Consider the following 12,661-nt stretch of genomic DNA (forward strand, 5'->3'; position numbering starts at 1 on the left):
AGAATAATTGGACTTCTTAAAAATTGGATTGTGTGAGTGAAAGGTGTTTATGGGAAGTGGATGACTCCAGATCTCATCATCCAAGAGGACAGCACAGAATAGTTAATATGTTCCTTGAGGGACTAGGATGCTGACGTCTTTTTCTGATACCCGGTCATTGCGTGACTGAGGGGGGGGAAAAAAAAAAAAAAGGAAGTCATTTCATGAGCGCAACAGTGCAACAAAATATTCTGTACTTAAAGGCCACAGGCAGACAGATGTTGACAAAGAAGTCTCTTCCAAAACCATGTTCAGATAGGCTTCTGCCCACCGCGTATATAAACAGGAGCAGAGGGCCAGTCACCTCTGCAACCACCGGCAGCAGCAGCAGCAGCAGCCGCAGCCAGAGGGACCTCGGAGCGGAGAAGGCGCTGCCTCCTCCAGCAGCTGCCTGACCGGGCGGCTCCCTCGGACGCCGGCTTCGCCTCGGCCCCCTTTCTTTTCCTTCCTCTTCTTCTTTGGTTTCCCCCCCTCTTTTCCTTCATCACTCACTTCTTCCTCCCGGTGGACTTAGGTCCCACTTTGTCCTCCACCCCCCACGTTCGCCGGTCGCCTCCTCTTTCTTTCCTCCTTCCACGTCCCTCTCCTCGCCCCACTCTCTCGGTGTCACGCTCGCTCCTAGTTCTGCGCGTCTACAAACTTTTGCACAGAATCCCGGCCGCAGCAAACAAGTCCTCCAGCTCCTCCTGCTGCTCCAGCTCGTCCCTGCGGCTTCCGCCCCCCCAGACACTGACACCAGACGGCGGCGATGCCTCTTGGGTTGTGACTCCAGCGCAGAAACTTGGAGGAACGCTCGGCTAACCGTCCTACTTGGCAGCAAACCCTTCCTTGGCGGCGGTAAGAGCTGAAGGGCCAGGGGGGAGGGGGAGGGAGCCTCTCCAACCCGAACGGCTCCCTGGACTGACTGCTGCCTCCTTTGCCGGCATGAGGGGACTAGTTCGTTTTCCTTCGCCCCAGGTCTGGCGATACCTAGATCTATTCCTAACCACCTACGGAGAGAAGGAAGTGGCAGGGCGAGCTCGGGCGGTCACCACGGGGTCTTCCGCGCCGGGAGAGCCTTTCGCCCCGTACCCCCAGCTCCGGGAGTTCTTGGGGCTGGAGGGTGGCAGGCCAGGGGCGTTCTGACGGCTGTGCGCCCCTCTTTCCCGTCCCGCACAGAATGGCCATGTGCAGCGGAACAAGGCTGGCCCTGCTGGTCTACGGGATAATGATGCACAGCAGCGTGTACTGCTCACCGGACACCACCGGACTCCCGTTTCCCGGGATCAGGTAGGTGCTGGCTGCCCGGACGAACCGAGGCTGGGCTTTTTCTCTTCCCTCAACACCTCCTCGCAGTCCTCCTGCATTTCCTCGGTCCCGGCTGCGACCGTCTCCCCGCGCGCTCCAGGGAGCCGCCGGCAGCGGGCCCCTGGCCCCGGCGGAGCTGGAGGACCCGGCGGACTCCACTTGGGCTTGGCGCCCCTCCCCCAGCTCGAGGCGGCCGAGGGGCCCCGGTGGACCGAGCGCGCTACCTCTGGCAGGAGAAACCTGTCCACCTCCAGCCCCGCCCGCGGGAGGGGGGGACAGGGCATGGCCTGGAGCTGGACTTTCCGCCCCCCTTTTCTCCGCTGGAGTTAGGCGGACCTCGGCTCCCGAAGCCGGGCTGGAAGGTTGAGCGTGAAGCTCCCAGGGATTTTGCTTTGTTACAGCTGGTTCCGCGCTGTCGCGGAGGGGTCTCTCTCACCTATTTCCAGTCCTTTCTTTCTCCTGGAAGAGCTTCCTTCCAAGTGATTTTTTTTTTTTTCCGACTGCATTTCGCGTCTCAGACTGTCTTGAGGAAGGGGAGTGTTGGCTGGGGGGTATGGTTGAGGAAAAGCGATAGAACAAGAATGGAAGAACAAGAATGAGTCCCAGAGGGAGGGGAGAAACAGGTGCAACGGATGCAGGGAGCGGGGAAGAGAAAGCAAGCAGGCAGGCAGGATCTGGACAGCCCTGCCCGCCTGGCTCCCCCTTTCCCTCCCCCTTAATCCTGGTTTCTAATCAGTCGGGTTCCCCGTGTCAGCCCTAGAACACCCCACGGGTCACCCGGGGAGTGAAAGCTCGCTTTGCGGCTCTGCGCCCGCGCCCCACCGTGCTGCTCCCGGCTCCCGGCGGCGAGGAGCGCGAGTTGCGCCTGCAAAGCTGTTTCTCCGAGCCGCGCCCCAAAACGCTGGGGCCGCTGACCAGTGATTTGGCCCGAGAGATGGTTTCTGGCCCCAGCTTCTGGGTACCGGGAAGGGTGAAGGTGGCCAGCGGGACCCGGGGGCTTCGGCCAGCGGGCCAGGGCGGAGAAAGGCTGGGCGCGAGGCAGGCAAAGGGGTGTGCGTGCCCTGCCCTTACCCCTCCGGGGACGGAGGAAACGAGTGCGGAATTACGGAGCGTGGCTTTCACCCCTCCCAGGGAGCGAGACTGGCCCGGGCCGATTTCCGAGTGACTCTAGCGGCCCAAAGTGAGGAGTGTTTGTGTTTTAACCCCCCTCTCCCCGTCCTGGATCAGGCTGGCGGCTGCGAGGCCGCCGCACGATGGCTCTCGGTCCGCTGTTGCCCATTTTCCCGATCCCCAAGGTTGCGGAGGCGGTCCCGTCGCCTCGCCATCGTAACAGATTAGCGAGAACAATTTTTTTAGTGGACTTAAAAAGCCCCATTTCACACCCCCCGCCCCCCAGCTATTTTCAAAGGCCCTTTCCCCCGGGCGAGAGGCAACGGAGGAGGGCACGGACGCGCCGCAGAAGGAGCCGCCGCCAAACCAAGTTTAGAGGCATCTATTCTGCGTGTTCCTGCCAGATCCTCTCCGGCCCAAAAATAGCAGCCGGAGGTTCTCCGTGACCTACATCTGTGCGGGAAAGGGCTCCCCTGGGCTCCGAGGCTGGGTGGGGGTGGCGGGCGGAGTTGGCCGCCGCACACCCCCACCCACCCACCCACCCACCCACCCTTTCCGTTTTGCCCCGGGCCTCCTCCGCTGGGTCTTGGAGTTGGCCGGCGCCTAAGTCTCTTAGGATCTTTCTCGTCCTCGCCCTTCGCCGCTGGTCGGGGAGGCCCGGACCGACACCAGGCGGGCAGCGGGGCGGTCCTTTTCCGAGACCAGGTGTGCGTGGTCAGCGGACACGCATCGACCTCCCAAGTGCCCCGGGTGGCTGCGGCCCTGCGGGGCGACCCTTCACCCGCACAAGAAGGATTGGGGGAGCCTCCTCGCGGGATTGGGGATTTCATTGGGATGTAGTTCCCGCCTCCTTACTCTCTCCCTCGACCCCTGTCCGGGAAGAAGAGGCAGTTCTCCGGGGGAGACCTTTTAGGAGGACGTAAAACCAGAGAGAGCCCCTTTTTGGGGGGGGTCCTCATAGAGGACTTTGTACTGAGCACTCCTTCTGCCCCGGGCTACCCCTGCAGGTCGGAGGATGAGGCGTACGACGAGGACGGAAACCAGCTGCAAAACTTCTACGACTTGGAGCCGCCCCGCCTAGAGAGACCCGCCTCTGTGCACCGCGAAGCCCACGCGCTCAGCCACCCGGGGGAGATAAGGTGCTAACCGCGTGGCCTCCGCCCCCGGGGCTGGGGTTGTGGGAGGGGCAGGTGTTGGCCCACCTCGTAGGTTCTTTTCCACGAAAGTCCTCAAGGCTACCCCCCTCCCAGGTTCTTACGGCAGCGACAGAAAGTTAGTCGCGAAAGGTCTGTGGTCAAGGGGTGGCAGTGAAGGCGCGCCCGGCCCGCCGGTGCGGAGCCCAGACTCCACACCTGCCACCTGGGAGGGCGAAAGGAACTTCCGTTCCTGGCCGTCAACGCTCACGGGAACGTCCCAAGAAAGTGTTTCGGGAGTTCTGGGCCCCTGGGGGTTCCCCGGCAGCTTCCCGGAGCGCCGAGAGGCGAGGGTGCCCTGCGGGGGGGGGGGGGGGTGGCGGATGGGGGAGCTGGGCAGCTCCTGGGGGACAGAGGCAATGACCCTGGGCGCGCACGTGGCCTCCCCTTTAGAGACGTCGCCCACGCGATCCTTCACAAGGCCTACCGCAAAGTGCTGGACCAGCTGTCCCGCAAGAAATTGCTGCAGAAGCTCGTGGCCAAGGGCGTGGGGTAAGAGTGTGCGAAAGAGTTAATGGGCGCGAGGTGGCGCGCGCGCGCCGAGGTGGGCGTGGGTTTGGAGCGCGGGCGCGGGCGCGGGGTGGGCGGCGCGGCTCCTACGTTCTGCGTGCAGGTGGGGCTGAGGGTGAGTCTGAGCCGCGGGGTCTGCAGGGTCCGCGGGGCCAGCCCCGAGCCACCTGCGAAGATTACTAGGCGGTACCTGAAGTTTGGCGAGAGAGCTCGGGGATCCAGCAGAGAAAAGTAGAGGGCAGGGAAACCGGGGAGTCTGATCCGTTTTGAATTAAAAAAGAGAGAAACCAAATAGTCCCCTCAGTCATTCAAAACCTTCAAGCTTCGCGGGATGATTTGCTATAATTTCCTCCAAGTTTGACTGAAAAGATTATTTTATTGTAAATTCAAATGGAAACCAACAAACCCTCCACTCGGGACACCCAGGGAAACCGCCTTTGCGTGTGTGAGAGCACAGGGCTGTGTGGAGCCTCTCTCAGCAGAAGGCAGCATTTTAATAAAGCCCGTGGGGAAACAGATTACATTTTTCGTAATAAATAATTCATGTGATGAAAAAATATTGCTTACAGCCTGTCGACTTGTATTATGATCATCACGTTTCTACAACTTAGCGTGCGGAAGGGGAGTGCTCGTGTCTGACTAGGTAGCAATCGCGGGATTGATGTAAACTCCACATTTAGGGCTCTTTTTTGTTATTCTCTATTAGGACAATTCAGCGCAACCGCACGGACGGGATGGTCGTATCGCATGGACAGAGGTTAGGCTTAAATTGTGTGCATTTGGCCGGGACCTCACAAGGGGCCCCTTTCCTGAGCGCATGGCGCCAGGGAATCCTGGGCGGGGTGGGAGAATGAGAGGTTGCTGTGGCAGCGGAGGGCCTGGCAGAGGCTAGTAAGACCCCCGTGCCCGTTCTGCAGGCTCCCTCGTGGGGTGGGGCCCGCCTGCTCCTGGCAGCTATTGAACCCGTGTCTCCCGCCCTGCCACCCTTTCCCCGACCCCTATCCTTGCAGTGGCATTCGGAGCGGCAGCGCCAAAGATGACTCGGATCCGCTCTCCAAGCGCCACTCAGACGGAATCTTCACGGACAGCTACAGCCGCTACAGGAAACAAATGGCTGTCAAGAAATACTTGGCTGCCGTCCTAGGGAAAAGGTATAAACAAAGAGTTAAAAACAAAGGACGCCGAATAGCGTATTTGTAGCGATGAGTTACCAGCTACCTTGTGTATACAACCCTGACACAATGAAAAGTCATTTTCCTTACAAACTGGAACAGTCATCGCTCATGTGTTCTATCCAAACATGTATTTATGTATGAAGTAAAGCCATTAAATGAATATTTTGATAATAATATTGTTTTTCTTTTTACAAAGCACTAGAGAATGCACAGATATACTTTGTGGACCAATTATTGATATATATTATAAATATATATATTTAAGAATATATATAAGTATAATAGAGAGCAGTTCATAAAAATGTGCACCAGGATTGAAAATTCACCTGAGCTGTTTATGTATTTATATAAAATAGATAGGAAAATAGACAATCATTGTTTTAAATATTACTCCTATTTTTGTAAACTGGAATTAAAAGGATAGTATTTTTAATCCACAACAGGCCTGAAGATGTTAATACTGACCATTTGCTACTGTATATAAACAAAGACGCCCTGCTTCAGGGAGCTTTTGAGGTAATGATTTGGGAGAATTGCTGTAGGGCATTCTCTCCCAGTGAGTCTCTGGGGCAGGCTGCTTCAATCCCAGCCCAACTCAACTAGGCACTCTCCCCCTTGCTGGGTGACAATTCTAATACTTCTGCTTTCTTTGATTCTCCTTTTATGTGTATTTGTCTCTCCTTAGACCCTCAGCCCACAAGGAAATTCTCCCGATAAAACAACAGCTCTATCTAAATTGTGCTTCTCCCCAGAATTCACACCGTTCCCTGGGGCAAGAGTTGGGAGATTATACAGAGAAGGGAGACTTGAGTAGGAGCTCCCTTTTCTGTACTTCCAGGAAACCCAATATCCCAAGGTTAGGGCAATTGGAACAAAGGAAAAGAAATGCAGGTATACTGGAAGAGGCAGAGCATAAGGCAGCAGGAGGAGGACCCTGGAGAGGGACTCTTTCGGGGCTGCCCCAGATCTGGGATGCTGGGGTTAAGCCGAGTCCCCACCTTAGGTCCCCAGCCTGACTGACTGGGTGCTGGGTGTTTGAAATGGATGCAAAGTACAATGTGTTTTTCTCCAGTGCTGTCCATGCTTCTCATCTTGTGAAATGGCCAGGATCCTCCCCTTTGAACCCTGCTCTATAGGAGCCACCCTTTTCTTTGGTGTTTTCTTTTTTTTTTTTTTTTTCTCTGAAGACTCTGCCTTCCTACCCTCTTGCACTGTTTAAATACTGGTTACCATTTTCATTCACTTCTCTTAAACTTGTGACTGTGTCTTACTTTTGTTGTTGTTTGATGCAAGTGCTTATTGTAAAGTTTAGAGACCCTATGTAGTTATCACTAAGTAATTATGCACTAAATATGAACCTTTTGTTTCTTGTTTATTGAGTTTGTAGGTAAAATGTATTTTTCTACATGATGGCTTATTGCTTAGTAAAATTTATTTCATGAACCAACCTTTGTCATATTAGAATGTGTAGTGTTCACATGTTGCTCAGTTTTACTAACTGATAAATCATTTAAACCTCATCTTATGTATGAGTACTATCTTATATTTGTGGTCAAGAGTAAGGTAAACAAGCTCCAACAGACCCTGAGAACTTCCCTGTGTGTATCCTTTCTTGGCTACAGAAAGCATGTCTGTCTGTTTCCTATCAATTTCTTGAACATATCAAGTAATCTCTATAAACAAAAGAACCTTCACCCAACCACCAGATCAAGCAACAACACGCAAAACAAACTCCCAATTTTCAGGCACAGATTCTTTTGAAGAAGCAGAAGAAGAAGAACAAGAAAAGATTAAACATTAGCTTGTAAAGTTTAAAGGACCTTTCCTTTTCCTTTACGGATTTGATCAGTATGAAGTCATAAATCAAAGAAAACAGAATTGAATTTGCATTCCCAGGCGGGATGGATGCTGCCAGGAGATCACATTGCAGACAGTGAAAGCACAGAGGCATTCGATCTATGCCTGAGCCCTGTGTATGGGATCAATCTTTCTTTAATTCTGCAGTCTCCTCAGGCAATGTGACCTGGGACGCAGTTTGCAGCTGTAGTGCCTTTCTTTGCCTTTTAAATCGCCACGAATCACAGATGGCTATTTAGTGGCCCTACAATGCTGCAACACATCGGCTTGCATTTTAGTCTTAATTATTTGTTTCTTGGATAATGGGCAGAATTTTCTGTATTTGTGTCAGCTGTTAGTGGTGAAATAGGGCTCTAGTTAACCTTTTATTTATGAAGTCTAATTTAGTGTTTCTGTGGCGAGTTGCAAGCATTTACAGTGATCATCCAGTTTAATCTTTTGTATACTTTTTAGAAATGCCAAGAGCCTTACTAACCTAAAGCAGATTTATGATATAGTGATAATTTAGGTAGATGTTAGTCTTGAAGCTCTTATTTTGTGTGCAAATGATTATAAAAACATCTTAACCAAGTATTACACACATGCTATCTATAATTAGGTCTTTGATAACTGTTATATGAAGTGTGTGAAATTTGTATGAATAAATTTTTGTAAACAATGCAACTTCGTCTAATGTTTGGAGAAAAAAGACATCAGGAAATAACTACTTTAAAAATCTCTTAAAGTATTATATTTTCTTTACCAACCATAAGAATTTTAATGTCTGGGATATATACTTATTTAACCATCTATGTATTTTCATAAGTGTGCTTTAATATCTGCTTGATGGGTTATGGATTCAACTAAAAATATGAAGTAGCTACTCAGAGAAGATGCCTGAGGAGATATTAAGCTTATAAATGGGCACGAATGTTGGGACATTTATAGGATGTACAATTTAGATGGATTTCTATCCCCTAATGTTTATATACCTTGTTCAGTATTTAAGAAAGTTACTATCCAGTGGTGGGAGAGAGTACCTGCATAATAACTACGCTTCTAAAATATCAGCCTAACATTGTTTTCTTGCAAGTCACTCTGCAGACTAAATTGGACTCTGTAAAGTTCTGTATAAAGATGATTTAAATAATTAATTTTGAAGGTTTTAACATATGTTTAGAGACCTATAGACAACTATCTCTGATTAAAATGCTTTGGATAGAAGGAAAAAAACCATAAGTAAGCAAAGAGTTAGTTAAATATCTTTAAAAGAAAATGTACTTTGAAGCCTAGGACAAAATATGAAAAGTTATTTGTGAATTATTTGTTTTATTAATTTATATTAGCAGACTTTAAAGCAAAGCCTTCATATGAAATTTTTATAAATTTCTCAGAGGTGTTTATTTTTGAAGACTTTGATGATATCTGGGTTAAAAAATTTTGTATTGAAAGTCACTTATAGTTAGTCATATTTTTTAGTTTAAGTTGCCAGATTTTTATTTTAAATTAATGCAGTAAATTACTAAGTCAGTAAATATGTCACAATAATACTAAAGGACCAGCAAAAATCAAAAGGTCAGCAAGAATTAAAAAACTATCTACAGAACTTAGTTCAGTATTTAAGGCCCAGAATCATATAGGAAGGAACTTATGATCTAGAAATCCCATTTGCAGTAAGTTAAAAGAAATGGATAAAGTATAATTCATATTTACATTGGGTTTTATGAGATATGGAGTTTTTTGTCATCTTTAAACACCCTCCCCCACCTCCACTCCATGGAGACATACTGTATATAATGTCCTAGTGTGGTAAATGGAAAAAAAATGAAGAAAGATAATTGTTTTGATTGGGGCTAATGACTTGTCCAGAAAGTAGAGAAAAGCCCCAGATTTGTCTGACTTCAAGTCAAGCTCATTTGTATAGCAACTGGCTATTCTGTTACATAGGATAACTAAAAAAAAATTGTTTTTCATGGGAAGACTTGATATATTTAGGTATCCAAGAAGTTATAATATGGGCTTTAAGGCTGTAAAGGCTGAGAATACATTGATTCAATACAATACAATTTATTGGACACCTAAAAGAGGCGAGGCATGCTGGTTGAGAGAGCTTAACAGCTGGGAGTTAACGTAGTACTTTTCCAAAGAATAATTTTTTTACAACATGATCACCTGGGGGACTTGTTAATAATGCAGATTTTAGGGCTCTAACAGAAACAGCGAATCTGTATTATAACTAAAAATTCTAGATTAATAGGCACTGAAGTTTGAGATCACATAGATTTAGAATTTGGTGACATGTAGGCACCTATGTGTTTTCCCCCACATTTGTGCTGCCTGCACAAAGTAATAAATGCATCAATGAGCCATATTCTCCTGGGATGGACACTAGGTTCTTCAAAAATTGCAGTATTTCCTTTAGGCCACTAAGGCCACAGTTAGCATTATTTTACTTATATGTTCTGGTTGGATCTGTCTGTTAAAGAGGAAGGAGAGTGATCCTATAAATAATGTCGAGGAAATTCAATCACATGACTGAGAGGCTATTGAAATAATAGAGAGAAACTGTGCAGCTAGCTGGCAGTAATTCTTCAGATCCAGAAGTCTACTTCCAGTTGCATTTTATCTAAATTTGGCTTGAGTGCATCCCCACCCCCCAACTATTTATAAGTTGATTTCACTTGGTGCCCCACTATGACCTTAAACTCAGCCCTACTGTTCACACCATTACAAGACTGGAAACCAAGATCAAATCTGAACTCTTCTCTTTCGTTGTAACCCTTTGAAGAAGGGAGATGCTCATTCCTCTTGCTGTTGCCCATGGTCTCACTGGCTTCCTACCTTGGTTTGTAACTGGTCAGCCTGCCCTTGGTTCTCCCTTCAGTTGGCAGTTTTAATTCCTTCTTATCATATTCCTCTCATGCGATGTTCCAGGGGAACCTCTACTGTCACAGGGATCAAAGGTCTTCATACTCTGGACCCACTGTGTAGCCAGTCTTACCTCCTACTATTCCCCAACATGGATCCTCCTTCTTCAGCAGGAGAGGTTCTTATCAATCTTTGAAACTTAAATGCTTCTTTTTATCTTTGGTCGGTCAACAATTCTTGCATGCCCAGAATGTCCTTTTTCTACCTATCAACCTAAACATTTTGTAAGGTCCGACTTAAGCCCTCCTTTTCTAGGGATCCTCCTCAGCTTCCCGGAGTGACCATATCTTCATTCCCCATTACCATCCTTCTTGCACTCTTTTCCTGTGACCTTTACTCTCCGTAGCACTTGTGATTTTTAATTGCACACTGCTCTGCCTTGTTCCTTAACTATTTTGAAAGACTATGGCTCATCTCCCCAGTCAGATGACCTCCTGAAGGGCATAGATGATACAACACACTTCTGAGAACATAATACATATCTCTTTTGAGTGATTGAAATAATGAGAGGACTTGCAGCATTCACTATGACATTTCTCCCTTATTCTAATAGGACAACTACAAAACATATATAGGGAGTGAATTTAACTTAGGTATTCATCATTTATCAAACTAGATCTCCCCCCCAACAAAAGCTACATAGAAAACAATGCCAAATTAATTAGGTATGTTTCTGCCATAAGAAAAAATGAACTTTAAATTCACATAGAGGCAAAAAGCTGCAACAGGCTCAAGCCACTAGGCCTTTATTTTTTCACTAGAGGCCTGGTGCACAAAATTTGTGCACGAGTGAGGTCCCTAGACCTGGCTGGTGATCGAAGTGTGAGCATCTAGAGTGGAAGGGCAGGTCCCAGCTGACCTCTGGGCCCTGGGCAGCACCTGGGCCCCCAGGCCCCCACACCTGAGTCATGGTGCTTGAGTCATGATGCAGTGAGCGTGGCTGGACACCGTGGGGCTGGGTCGCAGCGTGGGCCACTGGGCTGCCAAGAGGCAAAGCCGGGCGGGCAGCATGCTCTCTCCTGGCCGGCCTCGCAGACCGGCTCCTGCGCAAACCCACGGGAACCCCCTGTGGTCCCAGCAGCTGCAGCCTGGCTCACCCAGAAAAGTCCACGTGGGTGTGGGATGGGCTCCATATGGGCGCCAGGCACCTGAGTGCAGGGGACTTCCCCAGTGTGCTAGCCCTGGCATCCTGGGGGAGGGTAGCAGGGGGAGTGAGAGAGAGCTTTGCAGACATCCTGCATTCTCACCACACCTTCATCCCCGCCAACCCCCCTTCTATCCTCTCCTCCCTCCCCCCCTCCCAGGTACCACAGGAGGTGGTCACTGCCACCCACCTCCAGTTCCCTGTCCCAGCCTGGGGCCCGGCCCGGATCAGTCAATCAGGGCCTGCCTCCCTCAGCGCAGCCTTGCTGATGCCCGCCATGTTCTGCGCTGCCCTCTGGTGATCAGCACATGTCATAGCGAGCAGTTGAACTCCTGGTCGAACTCCCAGTCCAGGGGACAATTTGCATATTAAGCTTTTACCATATAGGATTCTGATAAAGAAGAATTGTATTTTCAAACTAAAGAGAATTCACCTTATGTCTCAAGACAGTAATACCTTTTTATTTTTTAGAATAAAGGAAAAAGGTTTTCTTGAGATGCAGACTGGGAACTGGACTGCCCTCAAAGTGATAATTTACAGAGCAGTTATCTGCAGCTGCCAAGGAAACTTCTCCCATCAACAGAAATGTAATTTGAAACATGAGTTCATAGACAGGAAAACGGATATAATGAAAAATATTTCTTAACAGTCGAACATTATATGTAGGTGATATCATCTGGTCTAAGTTTATTTTCTTCTTAGCTATATCTTTGATATATATTACAGAATCCTAATTCAGGGAGGAATACTACCTATAAACCTAAAAGAAAAAGAAAATAGACAGTCTGATGTGTATCTGTGCACATTTCCCCTTCTCCTGTTCACTATCCTGATTTTTGCTGTCTTGGCCAGATGTCTCTCATGCAGGACATGGCTTTTATGAGACACTAACTCCACTTCTAGCTATAAGTAATCAGGATAATTGCACTCCATGACCACAGTTCAGGACTTAACATGTGACCCATTTTAAGATAGTTGGATTAGAGAAGATTTTTTTTTCTTGAAGTTTCTGGGAAAGAAGTTATTTCTTTCCTTCTGAATGTATAATGCAACACTCCATATGAGAAGGCAGCCTTGTAGTGGAACTGACACCATAAGAGACAGACAGGATGAACAGGAAGGAACATGTCCTTGACAACATCACTAAGCCCTCTAATCAAACCAATCCTGAAGCCTGAACTACAACTGGACTTCCCTATTAAATAAGCCAATAAATCCCCTTCATTGCTTAAACCAGTTTTGGTGTTTGTTGTTGGTAATATAAGTTAGGATCTGTGTTTTAAATAATGGAAAACCCAACTCAAATTGGTTTAATATCTTCAGAACACAGAAGAGAGTGTTACGACTGGTTTGCAGAGGTTCCAGTGAACAGGAAGTGTTCACAAGTTCTAGTGTCCAGTGTTCCAAAGATTTCACATTCTCTGTTTTATTTTAATATT

The 12,661-nt window shown here is 48.3% G+C and overlaps 1 protein-coding gene across 1 annotated transcript; it reads left to right on the forward strand.

The window, feature by feature from the left end:
- Positions 1 to 784: 784 nt before the first annotated feature.
- Positions 785 to 5,536, forward strand: ADCYAP1 (adenylate cyclase activating polypeptide 1). The gene is made up of 6 exons (XM_028139265.2): positions 785 to 876; positions 1,198 to 1,308; positions 3,444 to 3,575; positions 4,023 to 4,121; positions 4,846 to 4,896; positions 5,150 to 5,536. Exons 2-6 carry the CDS (start codon positions 1,199 to 1,201, stop codon positions 5,337 to 5,339), a joined length of 582 nt encoding a protein of 193 aa, XP_027995066.2. The 5' UTR covers positions 785 to 876; position 1,198; the 3' UTR covers positions 5,340 to 5,536.
- Positions 5,537 to 12,661: the final 7,125 nt, after the last annotated feature.

The sequence above is a fragment of the Eptesicus fuscus genome, chromosome 12 (assembly GCF_027574615.1).
Source record: "Eptesicus fuscus isolate TK198812 chromosome 12, DD_ASM_mEF_20220401, whole genome shotgun sequence".
Classification (NCBI taxonomy): Eukaryota; Metazoa; Chordata; class Mammalia; order Chiroptera; family Vespertilionidae; genus Eptesicus; species Eptesicus fuscus.

What these genes read in the sequence shown, in the direction of transcription:
- ADCYAP1 (XM_028139265.2), top strand. Translation starts at nt 1,199, where the DNA reads ATGGCCATGTGCAGCGGAACAAGGCTGGCCCTGCTGGTCTACGGGATA. An exon ending in CTCCCGTTTCCCGGGATCAG is followed by an intron (nt 1,309 to 3,443) that starts GTAGGTGCTGGC and finishes CTACCCCTGCAG; the next exon opens with GTCGGAGGATGAGGCGTACG. An exon ending in GTCGTATCGCATGGACAGAG is followed by an intron (nt 4,897 to 5,149) that starts GTTAGGCTTAAA and finishes CTATCCTTGCAG; the next exon opens with TGGCATTCGGAGCGGCAGCG.